The sequence below is a fragment of the Pongo pygmaeus genome, chromosome 14 (genome assembly GCF_028885625.2).
Source record: "Pongo pygmaeus isolate AG05252 chromosome 14, NHGRI_mPonPyg2-v2.0_pri, whole genome shotgun sequence".
NCBI lineage: Eukaryota > Metazoa > Chordata > Mammalia > Primates > Hominidae > Pongo > Pongo pygmaeus.
In genome coordinates, this window is record NC_072387.2 from 112814290 (window position 1) to 112836430 (window position 22141).

The 22141-nt window shown below is 37.3% G+C and overlaps 1 protein-coding gene across 2 annotated transcripts; it reads left to right on the forward strand.

Annotated features, from left to right (window-relative positions):
* The first annotated feature begins 388 nt into the window (after positions 1–388).
* LOC129011538 (putative methyltransferase-like protein 21E) lies at positions 389–21974 on the forward strand. Of its 2 annotated transcripts, XM_054446597.2 has the most exons (6): positions 390–577; positions 746–853; positions 1457–1536; positions 11685–11851; positions 12936–13053; positions 15639–21974. In XM_054446597.2, the coding sequence occupies exons 3-6, from the start codon at positions 1470–1472 to the stop codon at positions 16040–16042; spliced, it is 756 nt and encodes a 251-aa protein (XP_054302572.1). In that variant the 5' UTR covers positions 390–577; positions 746–853; positions 1457–1469; the 3' UTR covers positions 16043–21974. The 2 variants fall into 2 exon arrangements, with proteins under 2 accessions (XP_054302573.1, XP_054302572.1); XM_054446598.2 differs by having other exon boundaries at positions 389–853; positions 11685–11731.
* The last annotated feature ends 167 nt before the right edge of the window (positions 21975–22141 follow it).

Here is a 22141-nt window from a genome sequence, read left to right on the forward strand (position 1 = left end):
GCACTTGGGCAGGTGCACAGGTGGATCTATATTCTCAGCCTGCCCGTTCAGTCTGAATAAAAAGGAATCATGGTAGTTTGATTCCTGGGTGCAGAGCAGTGCTACACACATTCTAGTATGGTTGTTGGAGTCTAAAAACAGTGTTCCCATGCAGATAGGTGACATGAAAAATATGTAGCATTCATTTCCTAGAATGTCATAGCCATGGAGTCTTAGAATAACTCTTGGCATCCAAGTTAAAAGCTGGATCACTTCCTCCAAATAGTCTTCACTCACTTCCGGGAGTGGGTTGTATTCACCTTTAGCTGTGTTCACGAGACACTCACGTGGGATATTCCTAGCCTTCTGCCCCCTTAGTTACGGGCATTGCAGCCTCACTGCTGTATAACCAGAGGCATGGGAGCTGCAGCTGTCAGAATCCTAATCCCTTCTGCTTGGACTCGTTACCAGTGTGTATAGTAGTAAACTGTGTGCTGTGGTGCTAGCCTTTCAGTCACTACCAGAGGTCTCAGCAGCAAAAACAAAAATTGTGGATGATACATTTCAACCTTCTAGAAACTTCAGCTAACTCGTTTAGGTATGTCCAGGCTTTCCGTTTAAATATCAGCCTTAAGGCAGACACGTCTTTCTTTAATGGAAGAGATCTAAATTGGGAGCAAAACATGTGACCACTTTTGTTATCGTTTTAGCTGTGTAGCCTCAATGACATAATTTAACCTTGGTTTTCCTGATTTGCAAACTGTAGGGAAAATAATGTCTTCTAACTTACTGAAGTATGCTGTAAAAGAAAATGTGGTGGCTGTAAAAAGTGCTTTGGGATTCTCGGAAGAAAGGAGTGCTATATTAATTCACGGTACTGCAATTGTTATTTTACCCCAGATTGAGAAGTAAAATATCAAATCGTTATTTTCTAAAGTTTGAATAACTGTTAAATTTATTCAGATAATCTGCTCTATTTGAGAGGCATAAATAGTTTCTTCAGTTTTAAATATATCGGCTGTGATAGTATGGACTCCTTAAGGTAGACACTGCTCAAAAGATTATCCGACAGTGAGGCTGTTTGACATTGCATAGGTGCTAATGATGCATTGATGGTAACAAGTGAACTTTCAATGTTTTAATCACCTCTTAAATTTTAGGATTGCAATCTTACTAGTCAATATGAAGATGATGCCTTTCTTTGTTACAACTGAGGTAGTCTCTGGTGAAGAATATGTTTTCTTTCTGTAGTAGCTTTTTAAAATTTCTGACTCAGAAGCCTTTGTTCTCATTTTAATTTGTTCTAGATAGTGTTTAGATGGTCTTTCTTAAGTCACACTTCGTTAATGTATGATATTTTAATATAATTTTGTCTGCTGTATTTGAAGTTAAACTTTATTAAGAAAATATAAAAGCACTCCATACATATTTTGAATTAATTATTACCATTTGATATTTTAATGTATTATCTATCTAGTTTTCAAGAAATAATGAAGAAAACATCAATATATCACCTACCATCATTTCATTACTTGATGGATTCAGAAGCTCAGGAAGGTAAGTCATTTTATGTTTATGTAGCTTACCAATTCTAAGAAGACAAATAACTAATAGAATATAAAGTGTTACCTTTGCAGTATTCATTGACGTCTTAAATGGAGCTGGGACTTTTATCAATGGCATATTGTGTCTTGGTTTATATTTGCGAGCCTGCAAACATCTTGAATCATGTTTAAGTCTATTACTATAGCATGATCTTGATGATATGTTAAAGATAGTTTTGACAGATTAAGTATATAGACTTACTAAGCATGTACAGGGTTTTTGATCTTCAAATAAGGAATACATTTTTTTCTCAAGTGCTGTACACTAAATGTATGATGTGATTTCTAAGCAAATTTTATTTCAGATAAGAAGCTTGCAAGAAAGATAAAAATAGTTTTATGTGAAAACTATAAGTTTTTACTAGTAGTTGGATGAAAGGTGAATTTAGGCTATACAAACATCTGTAGCGTGAGTTTATGGTTCCTCTAACTATTTATTAGAGGGAAATACATAATGTAATTTGACCTCTGGATGTAAGGAGATTAAGTTGGAATTCTACTATCAGTGTGGTTATTTGAAATTGAACCATCATTTTTATATAGTCTTAAGTATCAAGCGTGACTTTGCATGGGTTATGTAATATAACTGTCCCCATTGTCTTGAGATCAAAAGTACAGACATACACTCTTGACAGACTAGAAAAATTACCATATTTTTGTAGAGCAGTTGTAATACAAATCTAAATGTATTGATTTCTTTTGTTCTCTCCTTATCTGCACATACTGTAGATGTTTTCTGAACACTATAGTCCTGGTTTTTCTGTTTTTGGCCATTCCAGGTGGCTTCTACCTAGGAGAGCACATCTTTAGGCCAAGAGAGCTGGGTGTATGCCCAGTGTTGGCAGCCTACCTGGCTTAAACACAAATAGTTTTACCAAGCGATTCTTGCAAACCTAACCATTTAAGTTGATCACTTAGAGAACCCAGCCATTTAGATGATTTGAATGAAGATGCAATTTCTGTGTGGTTTATGAATAAAATTATATCATTATCATTACCATTAGTAACAATTCTTGGTTTAAACTGTGTAGAAGATAATTTGGCAAATTACAAAGGAAATGGAAGAAGTTCAAGGTAAGGTTGAGATGGAACTAGCATTACAATGTTTTACAACACAAACAAACACACTGTAATCATCTGTATAGCCAAGTGAAGCTTTAAAAATGTGTTCACACACACAGAGCTAAGGGAATTAAGGATGTGCCCTTGGAGCAGATCAGGTGGCATTTAGTTGGAAAGGCATCACCAAGTAGAGGAACACTCAGTTCTCAAGTACTGAAGTATACTGACTTTTCCTGCCCTAAGTCTTTTATACTTAGAATCCTGTGCTTGGAAAGGATGGAGCAAACCCATAGCTCAGTGTTCATATTTCAACACTGGCATGAAGATCCAAGAATTATAGGATGTCACTTATTTATACACAGATTAAAATTAGGGGCTATGTTGGGTGCTAAAAAATTCTTTATGTGTTTCTAAGGCTATATTATAATCTAAGATGTCTAAAAACCTTACCCACATTAACTATTCTAAATATCCTATGTTGCCTGCCTCATGCCAACAGCCTCTCTCCAGCTGTTAGTACATGTAGCAATCTGTTATAGAACAGTAGGGTCACCCGAGGACCTGCAGCCTTGGGGCAGATTCATCCTTGCCCAAGGCTCAGTGATTCTGGCTCACAATGACCCTCAAGTCTGTCACGTCAGCTGCTTACTTGACATCCTACTTACTAGCTCTTGTCAGTTTAGGGCCTTCAAGACATAGATGCCGAAATGGGGCTAAGCATGTAAGGGATTTACTGGGGGAAATATTTGTGGAGGATAAGGAAGAAAACAGAAGTAGGCAAGGGGAGCCTTCAGAGCCCAACGTGGGTCCAGTGCCTGTGAGAGGAGAGAGAGGACAGACTGGGTGGGAAGAGTCTCCAATTGCAACACAATTCTGAGACAGTCTCAGGTGGGCTGATGAAAATCCCTGAGCAGGAGTTGCCCACTAGAGGAGTGTCCTATATGGAACAGGAAGCGGCTGGCTTGAGTAGGCAGCTCCAGGAGGAACATGGTCTTCCAGGAGCCACAGGTGCAGCAGTGGGCAGTGTTGGGCAACTCTGCTCCTTGTGGCAGGTTCTCTTAATCTGAGTGGCACACCCAGAGTAATATGTATTTAAAATAATTTTCCTTTACAGGTTTGCCCTTCCACCTATATTTTCGATCTCAGTCAATGGCAACATCACTCCCCAGGCTACCCAGAAACCTGGAATCATCCTGATTTTCTCCCTTTCCTTCACACCCTTCATCATTACGTCTCATTGATTTTACATTCCTGATATGTTTCCCTTCCCCTTGTTCCATTTCCACCATCACTTGCCTTGATCAGGTCTTCATTATCTCTGCTCCTGACTGCTGTTAACCGCCTTCTAATTGGCTGTCTTGCTCCGGGCCAACTCCCTTTCTTTACCCTCTCTAGTTCTTTTTCCATACTGTAAGCTGCACTGCATGATCTTTTAAAAATCCAAATCTTGTCACATTTGTATTCTGCTTAAAATTCTTCAGTGCCTCATTATTTCTTATAGGATAAAATCAAGGCTTCTTAGTATGGTGTAATGTGTTTTACCTTGTGCTGCTATCCTCATTTATCCTATATTCTGGTTCTCAGGATTTCCAAAGTTGGTCAGGAGACTTTTTGCCAGTGGGCTTTTGCACATGTCATTTCCTGTGTATGACAGGTCTTCCCTTCTCCTGTTTGACAAACTCATAATTAGGAAGGCTCAGATAATTCTTTTCTGAGCTCTCTGAGAGGTGGAACTTTCTATTTTTGAGTTGCCTACTGAAGCCTCTGTTATAGCACTTTTACTGAACCTCTGTTATATAGCACTTGGTCTGCCTTCTAATTCATAGTGCCCAGGTACTTAATAAATGAGTGAATGAATGAATGAATTAGCTATAACATAACCCTATTGGCTGACTTAAATTTGCTCATTAGCGATGATCTTGTATTTCTGATCATCAGTCAGTTGACTCCCTTCAGGACCTAATATAATATTCTACTCAAGGTATCACATTAAAAATTTTCAGGAGCATCTTCATAAATCTTTACAGAATTGGATTAATGGGTAATATGGTTTTTATAAACAGTAATGCATTAATATATATGGAAATTTATGTAATTCTACCACTGTTTTAAGAAACCTATCAAACTACAGTCTGAGGCAATATATTTAATATACTAGTTGGAGTACTACAGCACATATAATTACTAATGTGAGAATAATTTATTAACACATTTTAAACATTTTACAAGTAACATGAATAATTATCTTCCAGATAAGACTAATAAATTTTCTACATGTTGAATAAAAATAACTCTTGAATATACCAGTCTACTTCAGATGTCTTCAAAACTCAGATTTGAATGTCAAGTTTGAATGTCAATTGTCGCCCCTAGGGGAGGCATACCACCACTTCGAAAGCACACAAGTTCGTACTTGGCTCCTTGACCCAAGGCCTTCATTTAGACTCTTGTCATTTTTCATCTAGATTGTTCCAATAATCTTCTAATTAGCTTGTAAGGTCACCAGTTCTTCAGCTACTGCTGTCAGATGTAGTTCTTAAATATCAAATCTGATCATGTCAATTCCTGTTCTAATAATCTTTATTAGCTCCTCCTCACCTTATAGAACAAAGGTCAATGTTGCACATAAATTTAATCCCAACCTACTTCTTCGGCTTATTTTCTATAGTTTCCCTGCATGCACCTTGTGTAATGCTGATTATAATCCCTAAAGACACAATCCCAAATGCCATGATCCTGAATGTTGAAATCCCCAAAGAACAAACTCCCTCACATCTAATTGAATTCCCAAACCATAATGATAGATTTGGAATTAGGTGCCATCAAAACTTCTAAAGGTGGATTTCAAGGTGTTACCAACAGTTTCTTTTTCCATTCAGCCCAATACATTTGCCGGAAAATTCAGATGAATGGATTGCCTGTAGAATATAGTAACATGGAAAACTTCAGTTTGTAACGCATTAGTTGTCTGCATTGGCATTCCTTCTAGCTGATGAAATTCTAGGAGCTCTTAATGAGTTAAAGCTGAATTTGCCTGATGAAGCCAGCAAAGTTACTGACTCTAAAATAACTATGTGCACGGTAGGATAAGAAAGCACACAATGATGTTGCTGTTCGATCACCAGTATTGTTTCAGCCAAATCTGTGGTCTGTATATAAGCGCATGAGCAGAGGATTTCCATGTTCCCAAAACAACATCAAAGCATGACACACGCAAGATAGGAAATTTAATAGGAAATGCTCATGTCAGTGTGTATTGAATCAAACTAGAATTTCAAAAAGAGCAGCATCATGTAGAAAATCAATGTGAATGTATTCTTCAAGAAGAGCCATGTCCTAAAAGAAAAGAAACAGTTACTCATCTCCATGCAAGACTTCAGAATAGAGTTAATGATTGTGGAAGTCGGCCAGCTCTTATGGGCTACCTCCGTGCAGTTGCCCATAATTTATCCCTGTAATACACTTTTTCATATGTTGAATTTTCTTTTTAGTTTCTTTGGGAAGGTTTTGTTTTTCTTTTTCCTTTTTTAAAGTTTTTTTCCTCACCATTTTAAATCATCAGCATTATTTTTTACAACTCACTGTGATATGCTACATGTTTCATCTTTACATTTCCAAAACTAGAGGTATAAATTGTATGAGCTTTTAGAGAGTTCTGATTTGTTTTATGCACTTTTTTTTTTTTTTGCAAATTTGACTCCATGGAAGTGCATTTTAATAACACCGACTTTGTGTGTAAGCATTGTGTATATATGTGTAAAAACCTTAAAACTTCCTCAATAAATAAAGGGATGTCCTTTTTCTGCATCTGCATTTGTGAAAGATAACATTTTTCAAGATCTCAGCTCTTTAGGCAACTGTATATGTGGTGGTGACCCATTGTTGGTATTTAATTTTAATTTTTTTAGCAAGGGGTGTCTCACTATGTTGCCCAGGCTGGGCTCTAACAATCCTTCCACCTCAGCTTCCTGAGTAGCGGGGACTACAGGCATGAGCCACTGCATCCAGCTCCACTGTAGGTTTGGATCAGTTTCATCAAAAGACTTAGGTTGTTCATCAGGATATTTCAAGTGACCAAACTATATAAGTGATTTCTTTATGAATGCAATTTTTCTGCTCATAACTGTTATGCCCGTGTAACTGTGGGTAGCACACCTGAGTGCTTATCATTGCAAAATTATGTATATTATTATTGCCAATTTTATTGTATAAAGTAGCCCACGAAGTGTTCTGTTGTGTTTTTATGTTTCTAAACTCTTTTAAAAATGTAAATATGTTTTAAAGAACTTTTAAAATTATTTTTATCAGAATTATGTATTTGGGGTTTTGATCTTTCAGGATTCAACACTGGGGATTATGGCATCAGAAATTGTGTCTTTTGGGATTCTGGCCCAAACCCCTAGCCTTGTACCCTTGCTCCATAGATCTTCTAACAGCTCTTGGGCTTAAATATCTCCTCTTTTATGATGCTTCTCCTGATTCAACCAACCAGTGGTGCTTCCTATAGCATTTTAGAAAGACCTGTTTTATAGCATTTATCAAGGTATTGACATTTGTTTCGTTGTCTGCCCCTTCCATGATCCCAGTAGGAAACTTGTAGTACAACTAATTTAGGTTCTTTGTTTTTCCACTTGCATCCTAAGCAATCTCAATAGAAGATGCATTTTTTTTCTTTTGTAAAGACAAAATGTAGCATTGTTTGGTCTACTTGATTAGAGTTACAACCTCTGTACATTCTTGAAACTAAGAAGACCAGCAGACAGAAAATATTTGTAGAATCTTCTCAGGAATTGGTTTCAACATAAGGGTCCAAGACCTTGGCATTGCCAAGGTTTTCAGAATTCTATCTTTTAAGTTAAGCCTGTGACTATTTACTAATTTGAAAATTAACTTCTTTTTTTTAATCTGTAGGCATTTCTAAGAAGTACATGACATTCATCTTTGAATAGAAGATTCATTTGAATGACAGTTTCTTTCATTTAGTAGAGGGGATTTTACTTTAAATTTTGCTGACAGGTTTTCATGACAGCTCTCAAATGGAAGCTTGAATTCACTTGTCATAGCTATTAAAGAGTGTTTTTTTTTTTTTTTTTTTTTGGTGGGGGATGCATTTCTGCGATCTGGTCCTTCCACTTATTATTGCTATTATTGACCTTAAAAGTATAGAAGAGAAGAATATAGACAAAGCCTCTATTTTTGAAGGCTTGCTGTAATCCAGCATTGAAGTCAATTCACTGTTGAATTTTCCTCTTAAAATTGTCATCATAATGTGGCAGAATCTTGCTACTTTTCACTTTATACTTGAAACCCCTTTAATTCTCAGGAGAACAAGAGCACCTGGTAGATTTTATTCACTATCAGCAAAGACTGAATAGCAGGAAAATGGTGTTAAGACTTTTTTGTATCAAAAGCATTAAAATAGATAAGCCCAAGATAGCAACATAATTGTAATACTCTGTCTTGACTATGTTTTATTTACAATCCATTTTAATATTTGTGTTTTAATATTAAATTCACCAATAAAATAATGTTCTAAAACTATATTTTAGATATTTTATCTGTACAGAAGTTTTCTGCTTTTCATATAGGGAAGTCAATGTACAGAATCTTGTGTAATATTATCTGGTTTTTGTTATTTTCCTGGGGGCTAAGTGCTAGATAATGAGGAAAGAATATATGTGGAAAAATTATTCTTCAGAAATGTATATTAAAATTCCATTGTATGACAATGCTATTAATTTTTGTAGGAATTGCTCTTCACATCTTAAAAACCAGACTATCTACTAATTCACCAATCTTCTCAATATTCGACTCATATTCAACAACTAAATAAGCATGCAGTTTAATGGGCATGTTCTTTGTAAATTATTTGGAGCATAGATTTTTTTCCTTTTTATTACAACAAGGCTGCTGTAGGGATGCCTTTATAATAGGGCAGCTCTTTCCATTAGATTCTAGTTTAGAGGTTCTTATTATCAACCTTCAAATGGGTGGTGTTATTGTTAGAGCTTAATATTAAACATGTCTTGATTTACATAAATAATTACCATTAAAACTGTCATCTCAAGGCCGGGCGCAGTGGCTCACGTCTGTAATCTCAGCACTTTGGGAGGCTGAGGTGGGCGAATCAATTGAGCTCAGGAGTTGGAGACCAGCCTGGGCAACATGGTGAAACCCTGTCTCTACTAAAAAAATACAAAAATTAGCCAGGCGTGGTGGCACATGGCTGTAGACCCAGCCACTCAGGAGGCTGAGGCACGAGAATCACTTGAACCCAGGAGGTGGATGTTGCAGTGAGCCGGGATTGCGCCACTGCACTTCAGCCTGGGTGACAGAGCCAGACTCTGTCAAAACAAAACAAAACAAAACAAAACAAAAAACAAAACCCTCAAAAAACAAAACAACAACAAAAAAACAAAAAAACTATTACCTCAAAATCTTTAAATAGAAGTTCACGCTGGAAAACAGCAACCAATGTTTTAAGATGGAAATAATTGTGTGTTTAAGTGTATATGTTTGCTTTTAAAATTTTACACTTTTAGAGAAATTATTATTTTTTTCCTTGTCATAAAGAAATTTCATTTTAATCATCATTCCTCTAAAAGAATTTTTTATGATTTTATCAGCATGGTACTTACAAAGAGCATATCCCCCTTTAGACAAATTATTTTAGGCAGCCAAGTTTAGTTTATTTGGGTTTCATGCTATAAATTATGCTAATTTATGAAGGTTACTTCTTGTTGGATGCTTGTAGTATTCATATAATATTTAAATGCAAAAGAGAATATTAATATAAAGCATTATCAATTAAATTTTATTCAACCTGTTAATGTTTTCTGTGATACATGATCATCTTAGGTGTATAACTAATTTTGCATTACCATTTATGAGTGATATAGTTGTGTTCTTTTTAAAGCGTATATGCAATTAGTAGTGGTTATATTCATTTCATGAAATCTCTTTGAAGGTCCTTTGTTTTAGGAGTGTAAGTAATTTTCATTATAATATATTCATATATTTTTAAATCTCATTTCCATATGAAGGTAAAGATGGGGTCATTCTTAGAATGAAATAACTCTATTCAGAAGGACACAGTCAAAGGCTAGGAATTCATTTGTTATCCCTCTGTAGTTGTTAGGACAGGAGCACTAATCTGGCCAACTAACCTTTAAAAGAACATGCAAAGTCAAAGATGTCAGGTTGTACCAGTAAATATTCACGGGCAAAGTTTTTATATCAAAGACTGGAACTTTCGAAGATGCTCCTGGGTCTTAGTGTACCCTAACATCTATTAATCCCTGGTACCTTAGGTGACTTGTCATAGAAGTGCTACATTTACAAATAGTATGCAAGGAGGCCCAAGAGGACAAATTCAGTTAAAGGTCAAGGAAGCAATTAACATTCTCTATTTTTCCCTAAAGAACTTCTACAGCAAATGTTGTCCTCCCCTCTGCACCCCCAATCTTAGCAAGGCAAGTGCATATAGTGAAATGGAAGTTAAAGTTCAAATAAAACACGTTACCAATATTATTTGGTTCTTAGAGCTCTTCCTGAATGTGAATGCATACAGTTGTTTAAGGTGAAGTACAGTGAAAAATATTAGAAGAGATGGCTCTTGATGAAAAATGCCAAATTTCTATTTCTTTGTTTCCCCTGTATCTCTGTCAAGGGTCAATGTTTGCAGTAGTGGTAGAGGTGGGTGGTAGGCTGGGCCCTTCCTGTGGGTGTGGTTAAATTGGAGTTCTTTTGAGGAGTACATGATTCTGTTTGTACTCTAAGCAGGACACACACACACACACACACACACACACACGCACGCGCACGCATGCACCCCACCCTTCTATTTTCTAGTTCTTCAAATTTTGAAAACTCTTGTGTTCACTCAGGTCTTTTCTTCTTTTTGATGAACATGTTGAACTCCCCAAAACTGTCCTTATAAGGCCGAGTTTCAAGATTTCTCACCTCCCAGTTGCTACAATTTCTCAGTGTCCCTCTAAAGTGGGCCTTCCCTAACTGGATGTACAAGTATAATCTGATTGGTGTAAAATAAAGCCTCTACCTCCTTGATTTTGGAAATTATATTTTTAATGTGGGCTAGGTGCACCGATTTTTTGATGGTCATGTTAAAGTTTTGACTCATATTGAGCTTGTGGCCAAGTAAATGTATCTATCTGTCCCCACCCCCTACACAGTGCTGCTAAACTCAGGCTGAATACAGTCTTTAGACTTACCTTTATTAAATTTCACATTGTTAAGGCCAATCCATTGTTATAACTCCAGACATTTTCCTTCACATTTAGTTTTCTATTATACTTGTTGTCCCCATCACATTTATATATTCTGAAAATTTTATAATACTTGTAATGTCATCAGTTAGTCAAACCATTGACAAAACTGTTCATCAAGGCAAAGCTGAGAACACACCATTTATTAGAAATGTCTAGCCAGGTGCGCACCAAAGCCAAGGGCCTTGGGAGTACTGTGGAAAAGCACTTTCATCCGATCCAACAATTCTTCATAGGGATGCCATGAGATACCACATGTTTGTGTCTATGGATTTCCAATTTTTCCAAGGGCAGGGACCATGTCTATTTGGCTAGCTACTACACTCCATCACTCAGCACTGTGCCTGGGACACAGAACAACTAGAATTGCACTGGGACGCCAATATGAAGAGGTGGGTTCTTATATTCCATCAGCAATCTCTTTCTTATGCTATATGAACTGATTGGTGGCTCTTAAAATATATTGCTTTAAAAAAGTACATCAATTATTATTTGTTGCGTGTAGCATTGCAGAAGTAGATAATGGTGATTTGAACTCCGATGAAAATAAGAAAGATGTTGCCACCCTGATGAATGGAAATATTAGCTTACATTGAGAGTCATTTTCAAATAGTTTACCTTATTATTTCTCACCTAAAGTCACTGAATATTCAAAAGCTCCTTAGACTAAGCAGAAATGCTGTATTTCCATCAAGTTCTTTTCTCTTTTCATGGATTTACTTATACAACCATTACCTTTTTCTTTTCCTTTCAGAGACCAGAGAAGACTATGATGACAAGCAGGTGGTCACGGAGCTCATGGCAAGATGCTTTATTCCGACTCTGATAACAACTACTTCCTGGGAAAGTTTTCATTTTATTGGTCATGAGATTCGAATTACTGAGGCCATGGATTGTTATGGTGCTGTTGTTTGGCCATCGGTATAATTTCATACAGAATTTGTTACATTCCAATTATTTTTCCAGCCAGTTTCGTTCATTATGATGTTCTATTTGGAAGAAGAAACCAGGTTCCATATTCTTTCTTTGAGACCTGAAATAGTACTGTGTTTTAGAAGTCATGTGCCTGGGAAATTATTTCTCCCAATTAATTCTGTAATTCTATTTCTTTTCTTTTTCTTTTCTTTTTTTTTTTGTGAGACAGAGTCTTGCTCTGTCACCCAGGCTGGAGTACAGTGGCTTGATCTCAGCTCACTGCAACCTCTGCCTCCTGGGTTTAAACAATTCTCCTGCTGCAGCCTCCTGAGTAGCTGGGACTCCAGGTGTGCACCACCACGCCAAGCTAATTTTTGTAATTTTAGTAGGAATGGGGTTTCACCACGTTGGCCAGGCTGGTTTCAAACTCCTTGCCTCAAGTGATCCATCCACCTCCGCCTCCCAAGGTGCTGGGATTACAGGCATAAGCCACCACGCTGGGCCTCAATTAATTCTATTTCTGACTTTATTGAAATTTGTAGGATTAATACAGGGTGTTGCTTACTTCTTCAGTTTTTAAAATAGGAGTTTAGAGCAGTAAACATTTTTATTTCCCCTTTTATTAGCTCCATTTGAGTTAAACAATTACAATGAAATCTATATGAGTCTCACATGTAGAATGTGCTCAAAGACCGTCAATCCTTTACCAACTGTCCCAGGAAGAGTAGTGGACCCACCACCCCACCTGCCCCAATCCCACACACCACTTGAAAATGACTAGTATCAGAAGTTGCTTCCTTTAAAAATGATCAAACCTAAGCAATTGAACTCCACATTTTTAGTTATTTCTCTTTTCCTCTCAATAATCCCCAAGAAATTTTTCTAGCAGAAAATTGAACCTCTCAGAGGATGCACTTTTCTTGATATTTTTTGGAGTGATGTACAGGTACACACATGAGTACTCTCACGTACTCATATGTGCACGCATACATAGCATAACATTAGCAGCATATTTATCCAATAAAGTTTAATTTTACTTTCTGTTATTACTTGCCAAGCATCCCTTTTTTCTTTTTTCTAACTTTCATAGGCCCTTGTTCTATGCTATTTCCTGGAAACAAATGCAAAGCAGTATAATATGGTTGACAAAAACGTGATTGAAATTGGAGCTGGAACAGGGCTAGTCTCCATTGTGGCAAGTTTACTTGGTAAGCAGATATTTTTGATTGAATAGAGGAAGTGTCAGAAAATTTAATGATCAAATATCATTGTTGTTTTACTATCCAGTGTACTACGACCTGCACCTGTCTGTGACTCCTTAACTGTTTGAATGGGCTTCATCTAGAAACTACAGATTTTAAAGTCTCCTTACCAGTCTCTTTCATAGTTTTCTGCATTAAGTTGTGTTAATTCCGGTCTCTTTCATAGTTTTCTGCATTAAGTTGTGTTAATTCTTCTTGTGGAATACTGTCACAAGCCTCAGATGAAGTGTTCTAAATAAGAGGTGCACGGAAGCATTCTGGTTGCAAGAGGGGAAATGTGAAATACCAGGCAGAGGCAGATTCTATTGCTGCTGATTCAGATGCACTTTAGATTTTAGCGCCATTTCAGTGTTCCCGTGTAGCTGTAGATTCCTTTTGAGTTTCGAAGTGCTATGCTTTTATGAAAAAGCACGTGTCAGAATAGGGAGATAATATTAGAAATCACATAAAAATCACACGTCTGCTTCTATTTTTAGGTGTTTGTCCTTGAATTTGTTTTCTCAGTTCATTCAATTCTTTTTTTTTTTTTTCTCTGTCGCCCAGGCTGGAGTGCAGTGGCACGATCTCTGCTCACTGAAACCTCTGCCTCCTGGGTTCAAGCGGTTCTCCTGCCTCAGCCTCCCCGAGTAGCTGGGACTACAGATGCGCACCACCATGCCCAGATAATTTTTTTGTATTTTTAGTAGAGACAAGGTTTCGCCATGTTGGCCAGGCTGGTTTTGAACCCCTGACCACAGGTGATCCGCCCGCCTGGGCCTCCCAAAGTGCTGGGATTACAGGCGTGAGCCACTGCGCCTGGCCTATCTCCCTTCTTTTTTATTGTGACCCTGAGTTCTCTCACCAGCATCTTTTCCAACTGAGCATGTGATAGTTTTTAATGTATGCCTGAGCCTGTTTCAGTTCAGTCTTTTTGTTATTGTTATCTATCTCATTGCCTTAGTTTAGCTGCTTCTCTGATGTGTGCTACCCAGATCCATCCTGATTTCCTTGATCTTCAGAAGTGCACACCTGCCACTCTAAAATCTTGAGAGGAGTTGAACATTTAGCAATTTACAACTTTCAAATACTAGAGATTTATAAGACTCTTGGAGTCTTCCCAAATATATTTTTTAAAAGTTGCTGTGTCCTGATATTGTTTTCCAAAGTCACTATTCCATTTAGTAAGGATAAGTCAGAGTCGCTATTCGATTCATACCTGAAAGCCTGACTTAAGAGCAGAATTTGTGCTTTGGGGAGTCATTTGTTTTATTAAAAAGAATTGGTCCCTTGAGTCCGCTTGTCTAACTTGAAACAAATATTAAAAGATAGAAACTTTGTTTAGTCAGTATTCTGAAAGTGGTAGTGTTTACCTCTCTAGGCACAAAGATATTAAGTATAAGGGAGAGTTTACATTCAATATGGGCAAAGGTGTATTCCTTACTCTGAGATTTAAGAAAGATTTGTTGAAAATGATAGACCCACCCATAGTAGAATGTAAAGGCTTATATCTCTGTGAGTGTACCAATGATAGGCATATTCCCCTCCCATTTTAATATTTTCACAAAATACAGTTGATGCCAAGAGACTTGTGATATTGCAGCTGAGGAGTAGCTTTTGATTTGGTCTGAGCTGAACTAGACGTCTCTTCTATTTCTGCTTTCTTGTTCTTTACCTGGTCTGTGCTTTTCTGATGCTGTAGAATTGGACAATCTTAGATTTATTTGCAGATTATTTTTAGCCTTTGCTACTGCTCAAAGTTTACTTCAGTGATCCAATTTCTACAAATTTGCTCCTGCCGTATTTCTTCCTCAAAAACCCATCACTATTCACTTCTATCTTGGAAATTGTTTACATCTTCATCTATGAGTGGTAGCTTTATGAGCACTATACACACGTTGTGACTAGGTTTTTAGCATGTTTTGGTGGGAAGATTTACACTTGTGATGGGCCAACTTGAAAACCTGGGCATAGCATGGATGTCATAATACTTTTCAGTGAATGCCATTGAAAGGTCTTCTTGTCTTCTTTCTTCCCTCCACTTCTCACATGAGCACTTCCTGTTCAACTGTAGGATGTCTGATGTTACATACGCTCATTTGGTCTCACATGACTAAGGCTCAGAATTCTTTTAGGGAGGTACCTATTCTTCCATCAATGACTTCTCATTGGTCCAATGAGGGTGCCAAATATTTTGACTTTCTCTTTCTCTCGATTATTTTTCTCCTGGTATGTAGTAGATAAATAGCAGACAAAAACAATAGTAACAACAAAACATACCAGAACAAAAATCAGGGAAACATAAAAAATGCAATGGTGCGCAAAAGTACCATGGGTCTCTCTCTGTTTTTTTTTTTTTTCTTTAAGCAGAGGCATATAGCTGCTTTGCATCCATTTGAATGGGATTCCCTTTCTGTGTAGAGGTACTGATGAGTCTTTTTTTAGGGGGGGATGAAGAATTGTGCAGAATTGCAAAGTGCATGCTGGCTTGAAACTTTTGATTGTTCTACCTTATCTCATGAGGTTTACTTTCTCTACTGTCCTTTGCTTCACAGGTGCTCACGTGACGGCCACAGATTTACCCGAATTACTTGGAAACCTGCAATATAATATTTCCCGAAACACCAAAATGAAAAGCAAGCATTTGCCTCAGGTTAAAGAACTCTCCTGGGGAGTAGCTTTAGATACAAACTTCCCCAGGTCTTCTAATAATTTTGACTATATTTTGGCAGCGGATGTGGTCTATGCTCATCCTTTCTTGGAAGAGCTCCTCATTACCTTTGACCATCTGTGCAAAGAAACCACCATCATCCTGTGGGCCATGAAATTCAGGTTGGAGAAGGAAAATAGATTTGTAGATAGATTTAAGGAGTTGTTTGACCTGGAGGAAATTTCCAGTTTCCCTAGCCTGAATATTAAGTTGTATAAAGCTGTGAAGAAAAACCAGAGGAGTGTATGACATCCTCGATGAGGATGTGGAAATGCTAAGGCAATTTTTAGCAAATAATCACTTTAAAGAAAACCCTGAATAACTTTATGTGCCACTGAGTTTCCCAAGGGAAATACACACACAGATGCACACACACACACACACATACACACACAACCCACTACAAGAATAGAAGACAGTTTCCCAAATTTGCCTCACCCCAGGCAGTAATTTTTCCAGATACTGCATGTGAGTCTGTAGGATTGGGGGTAACTTATTCCTAGTTTGTCTCTGTCAGCACCCAGGCCCTGGGCCTGCCTTCTACTCATGTGGTAATAGAAGCTCTTGGCAAAGTCACACTGTGCTGTCGTTGTCTGCTCTCCTTATTCCTTATGTCATCATTTATTATTATTTTAATAATGGTGCAATTATTATTTTTAATGTATAATCACAAAATGATAGTTTTTAATAATATCTCTTCAGTGAAACTTGTTATTCTTTTAAACACAAGCGTATATGATTCTCTCTTCAGAAATAATGAAATTGACTACAGTGGGATCTGCAAATAAATCTGAACAGGCAGATACATAATGTAATGGTAAATCTCAGACTTTTGTGGTTTTCATTAGTGCCCGCTTATAGGTGGTCTATCATTTCTGCCTGGCAGAGTAGACCTCTGATGTAACCTCTGATGAAATCAGTCAGGCTTGTGGATTTGAGGTCATGGATGAGGACATTTTATTCTACCAAATGAAAAACGAATGAACGCAAGCAAAAATTGTTGAGACTTTGGAGAAGTTATTGTTTTAAGCCAACTATCATTATTTTGTATCACAAAAACAGAAATAAGTATAAATGCTTTGGGTTAAAAATACATATGAAAAGATTTAGGTCTCTAATCTCAGATAATCAGACATATAGCTGGTTTTAAAGTTTAAAGTTCTTCTGATGAACATATATACATCTAGATACTTGAAATATTAGGTGATTTTTTCACATATGCTTTCCTTAGAGAGTAGAATAAAGTCTGTAGTAATTCAAGTCAGTGCAAAAAGAGCAAAGAATTAGGATTTTGTACTATGTAACTGCCTAGACAACACTGGTTGGCAATTACTCTGCTGTGTCCCCAGTAACATTTTTTAGGCTGTTGCTGTGCCCTCGGGGTGATACTTTCCTTCCTAGAATTAGTCCTTTCTGCTTTGCTGAAAGTTTTGTGTCTATTCCAGGTTGAGTATAGATGAAAAGAATATTTTCTAGGACTCTGATCAGAAAGTCAGGATACAAATATACTCCAGTGTATTTTATTTTATTTTTTTAGTACATGTGGTTCATAGGACTATCTCTCAATAATTCCCAATATTTACATGGATCTTTGTCATTTTCACAGTCTGTTACTTACATAAAGTCATTTAATCCTCACAACCATTCTAAGAGGTAGAAGCGATGCTATCCCTACTTCACGGATAAAGAAACTGAGGCTGAGATGTCCCCTGGCTACACATCTGCAGAGTGGCAGTGCCAGGACATTCAAGTCCAGGTCTGTATGAGCCCAAAGCCTGTATTAACCACTGCACTGTCTTTATGTATTTAAAACAAGAATTTTCAAGCTTTTAAAAACAGGTGAAGTCATTTCTTCAAAATATAATAAATATCCAGAAAGATAAGCAAATACATTAAAAAAATGAGAACTGTTCCATTTAAAAACTTTAATCTCCTATATGAGTAGGTCAGGGTAGGCTTGTTTCGAAGGCGATATTTAGGTGAAGCTGACAGGAGGTAGCAGTGCAGATGTCTGGGGAAGGGTGTTGCAGGCAGAACGAACAACCACACAGGGATCTGGAGGCAGGAGCCAGCCAATCCTCTGGAAATATCAAAGGCCAGTGTGCTTGGCACAGAGTGAGCAGGAGAGGCTGGCACAGAGTGAGCAAGAATTCAGAGAGGCTACAGGGAGCTAGATCACGTAGGACTGTGTTGCAGGCTGGGTTCTCTAGGAAGAAGACTGAGAGGGAATTGGGTGAGCAGGTCATTTTTCAGGGAGTGCTGTTGAAATGAAGACCTATGGAAGGGAGTGGAAGGAAGTAGGACAGAAACAGGTCAAGCTACAATGCAGGCCCAGTAGCAGTCTGAGGTGACCCCCACATGGAGCACTGGCCCGAGAGGGGCCTCTGGAGTTGTCCTGACTGGGGAGATAGGTCTGGGCCTTTATGACCACGTGTGGCCCAGTCACTGGATATGGGCTGCCCTGGGAAGACTCTGTGACCTTGCATGAGGTGACTTCAGCTGAGGCAGTCCTGAACACGTTGACAGCTGTGGGCTGCCTGCCACCAGCTCCAGCAGCAGGGGTTAGGTCACCCTCAAGAGGATCTGGGTGGCTTATCACAGGGTCCAGCATGATCTTTAGGCCTCAGAAAGAGCTCTGGCTTTTCTTCTGGTGGAATGGAGAATCTCTGAATGGCTTTGTGAGTAGAGGGGTGAAATAAACTTTCCTCATGTAAGGACCACCGTGGCTGGCATTTTGAGACTAGAATGGGGAGAGATGAGACCAGGGAGAGGCTGCCGCAATCTGATGTGGCAGCCTGCATTGGGGTGGCGAGAAGTGGCCAGTTCTAGACATGTTTGGCTGCCAGAGCCAACAGACCTTCCCACCATGTAGAGTGTAGAGTGTGTAGGAGAAAGAGTCAGGGCTGAGCCACTGTGCATACATTTAGAGTCAACAGCTTAGAGATAGTTTGTGAAGCTCCCTCAGGGAACAAAAAGACTAGACAGACAGTAAAACAAGGACTAGGCCCCGAGTCCTTAAGAGATCACATATGGGTGTGTGTACTGAGATGATTTTGAAGGTTCTGCACACTCTTCCTGACTCCAGTTATATGAGTATCTGTTGACTCTGAACAACATGAATTTAATACCAGAGTGGTTTTTGAACTGGTCAGTAGAGTTCCAAGGTTCCTGAAAGCTGCCTCTAGAGGCTTCTAGGAGCCTGAGAGTTGTAAATGCAGCAGGAACCTTGGGGTAACAAATGAAAAAATGGCTCCTCTGCTAAGAAAATATTTGAATATCATTACTAAGTTATTTTTAGGTAGAATACATAAGGTGTCCTTTCAAAGACAGCATTAGGACCAAACCAACCATACAATTCTATAAAGTTCCTCTTTCTCTATGTGCCAATCTGTCAAACGCAGTGTTCCAGATTCATTGTTTTATTCTGTTTATAGCATTCACACCCAAAGTTTAACACCCAGCCACACACATCATGTCCCTCTTTTCCACTTCATTCTATTATCCACTTCATTCTTTTATTCTTTTGTCTTTTTGCTGCAGTTTCTCCATACTTTTTAGATTCAATTTTACAATAATTTAATTTCAAAAGATGTAATTAGAGTAGGCCTTTTCTACCTAACTTTTTTTTTTTTTTTTGGATTGGGAATTGATTTGTTAACTTCCATCCAAGGGAGTTATACTGTGAATTTTCGCACCTTTTTATCTGGCTTTTTGACAAGTTAGACTATGTTATTAAAAACCTTGGTCCAATTCTTTCAGTAACTTTCTGGATTTCCAATAGAATGAACTTACTGATTGTCAAGGTTTTAATATAGGTTAATACAGAATAGCTATCACTCCACAGAAGACACCCCAACCTGCAGGAGATTCTCTGCAGCTTAAAATTACACACAGGTAACCATGAGAGTTCTGTTCCCTAGACTGTATCAACTGTCTTTGGAAACTAAGTACCGCACTAAAACCTTCTATCTTGGAATGTAATGATATATCCTTTTTTGTTTGTACCAATTTTTGTCTACCAGAATTTATAAAAAAGTTTTTTTCATTCCATATTCATACTCTGTTCCCTTTCTTTTGGATAAAGAATTGGTGGCATTGGGTAACTTCCTAACATATCTGCAGCCAAATAGGATGCTCATTATATTGTGGAAGAGATGAGGAAGCATAACAGAATGGACTGTTCCTTTTCTTCATTAAGGCCTCAGACTCTAGGAGCTTGGCCTTCTCAGTGAAAGCCTGGTCTGTATAGACAGAGACCATGTCTCATTTGTTTAGGTAGCACCATTTGCACATGAGCAGACAAATAATTTCTAAATATCATTTGGAAGTGAAACACATCCACTGAGTAGAATTTTGATACAAGAAGAGATTTGCAGGTATTAAATTTGAAAACTAGCTGGTGACCTTGGGTTGTAGATATAAAAGAATTAAAGTCAACCATAAGTAAATCAGACAAGTAAGCTTATTGATAAGACTAAAATAAATTTAATATACTGTGCTTCTTCTTACTTCATTTTAATTTAGTTTTCATGGAAATCTGTAGGTGAAGAAAATAAAAATGGTCAAAAATATGTATTTTTAAGTCATATATAAATTATAAGGCGATAAAAGGAAATAAAATTGGGAATGGAGCAAGTGAATAATTTGCAAAAGTGTTAATAGGAATACAGGCACAGCAAAATTGAAAAATTATAGGCATTTATGTTAGTGTGTATGTGTGTGGACCCAGTTGCTTCTATCTTCCTTATGAAGCCTGGAAGTGGTTTGCGAATGAGTTCCACACCCAGGTATCACTGTGTTTGAGTTTGTGATGTGAAATTAAGTCTAGGATATTACCTGCAAGTCCAGTGTCAATATTTGCTTTGCTTTGAAGTTCCACACAAAATCAAAGACAGCGTTCTGTATAATTATACTGTAGTATTAATGGGATAGTTGTGTCTTAGGTGCCTTGGTTAGCATCAGTTAGTTCTGTGGTCATATTAACTCCTTTTTGAAGGATTCCTGAGCTGGATGTTCGTGTTTACTCAGGTCGCATATGGCTGTGTAGTACTTAGATTGCTGGGCATACACTGTTGCCTGCTTATTCTATTGAACTAACCGTTGGTCTCTATCATAAGCAATGCTTTTACTCTCAAAAATCCTGCTCAAAGGCAGGATTTTTTCCTCTCTATTCTTTGTTTGTTTCTTTGTTTCTAAGGCAATTGTCTTCTCCTGAAATCCAATCAAGTTTTAGAATTGGCATTTACCATCAGGCAATTTCAAGGGATTACTAAAAACAATAACAGATATCCAGGTCAGTTTTGTGATAAATCGTGTTAATGGAAAAAGCATAGAAAAATATTGAATATCTTCTGCCAACCACGAACACTTTACCAAACCAAAAAATATTGCTTGGTGTTTCAAACAAAAGCAGAAACAGAATAAGATTAAAACATGCCATTAAAAATATTTTAATAGCTGGGCATTATTTCATGATGCTACAAATATAAGTATAAAAGTTTTAAAGTGACTTATTTGGCAAATGCTAGATTTTGTTGTTTAGGTTTTGAAAATTTCTGTATTCTCATTGTCCATAGTCTGTAATGCCTATACTCTTTGTTTTAATTTTAAATTACCTTCACTGAATTTTTTTTATTTTTATTTTTAGTGTCACGATTTAATTTGGGTGTTCTTATCTAGTGCCATGATTTAATTTGGGCTTCTTATCTACTTCTGTGTTTTCTTTGTTAGTAGAGTATAAATCATAATGGCAAAGGTTGTCTCTTTGTCACAAACCATCATAAATAAGCCCAAAGGACAGGCCATAAAAATGTAAGAAATTCTTAGATTAAAAAACATGAGTAATGCTTCTACCTACCTGGCATGCAGAGGTAAAAGTACAGTTGGCAACTGGTAAATTATTAACACTTTTCTACCAAGGATTTCCTTATTCCTTAGTATCTCTGTGATTAATAGATAGTTTAAGAATTAGAAGATGTAAAACATAATAAACGCATTTTGTAATCTCGTATTGGAAAGAAATTAAGGAAATATTTTGTGCAACATTCAAAGGGTCAGGGGAACAAAGTACTAGAACTCTTGGAAACAGATTTCAAATTTTTTTAAGAAATAATTCAAGGAGGCTTAAAGGGAATTATAAGAATGCAACTATTAATTAATGCATAATAAATAGTTGAATAAAGAATAATTAATGTAACTACCTTTTATTTTCCTTGAATTTCAGTTTTTCTTCTTTTGGAAGCCTCTAATGGTTGTCATTCATTGATTTACTTATTCAATATATACTGAAAACCCACAATGTGCCAAGCAGGGGCTGCAGACACAATAATGAACAGACAGACAGAGCCA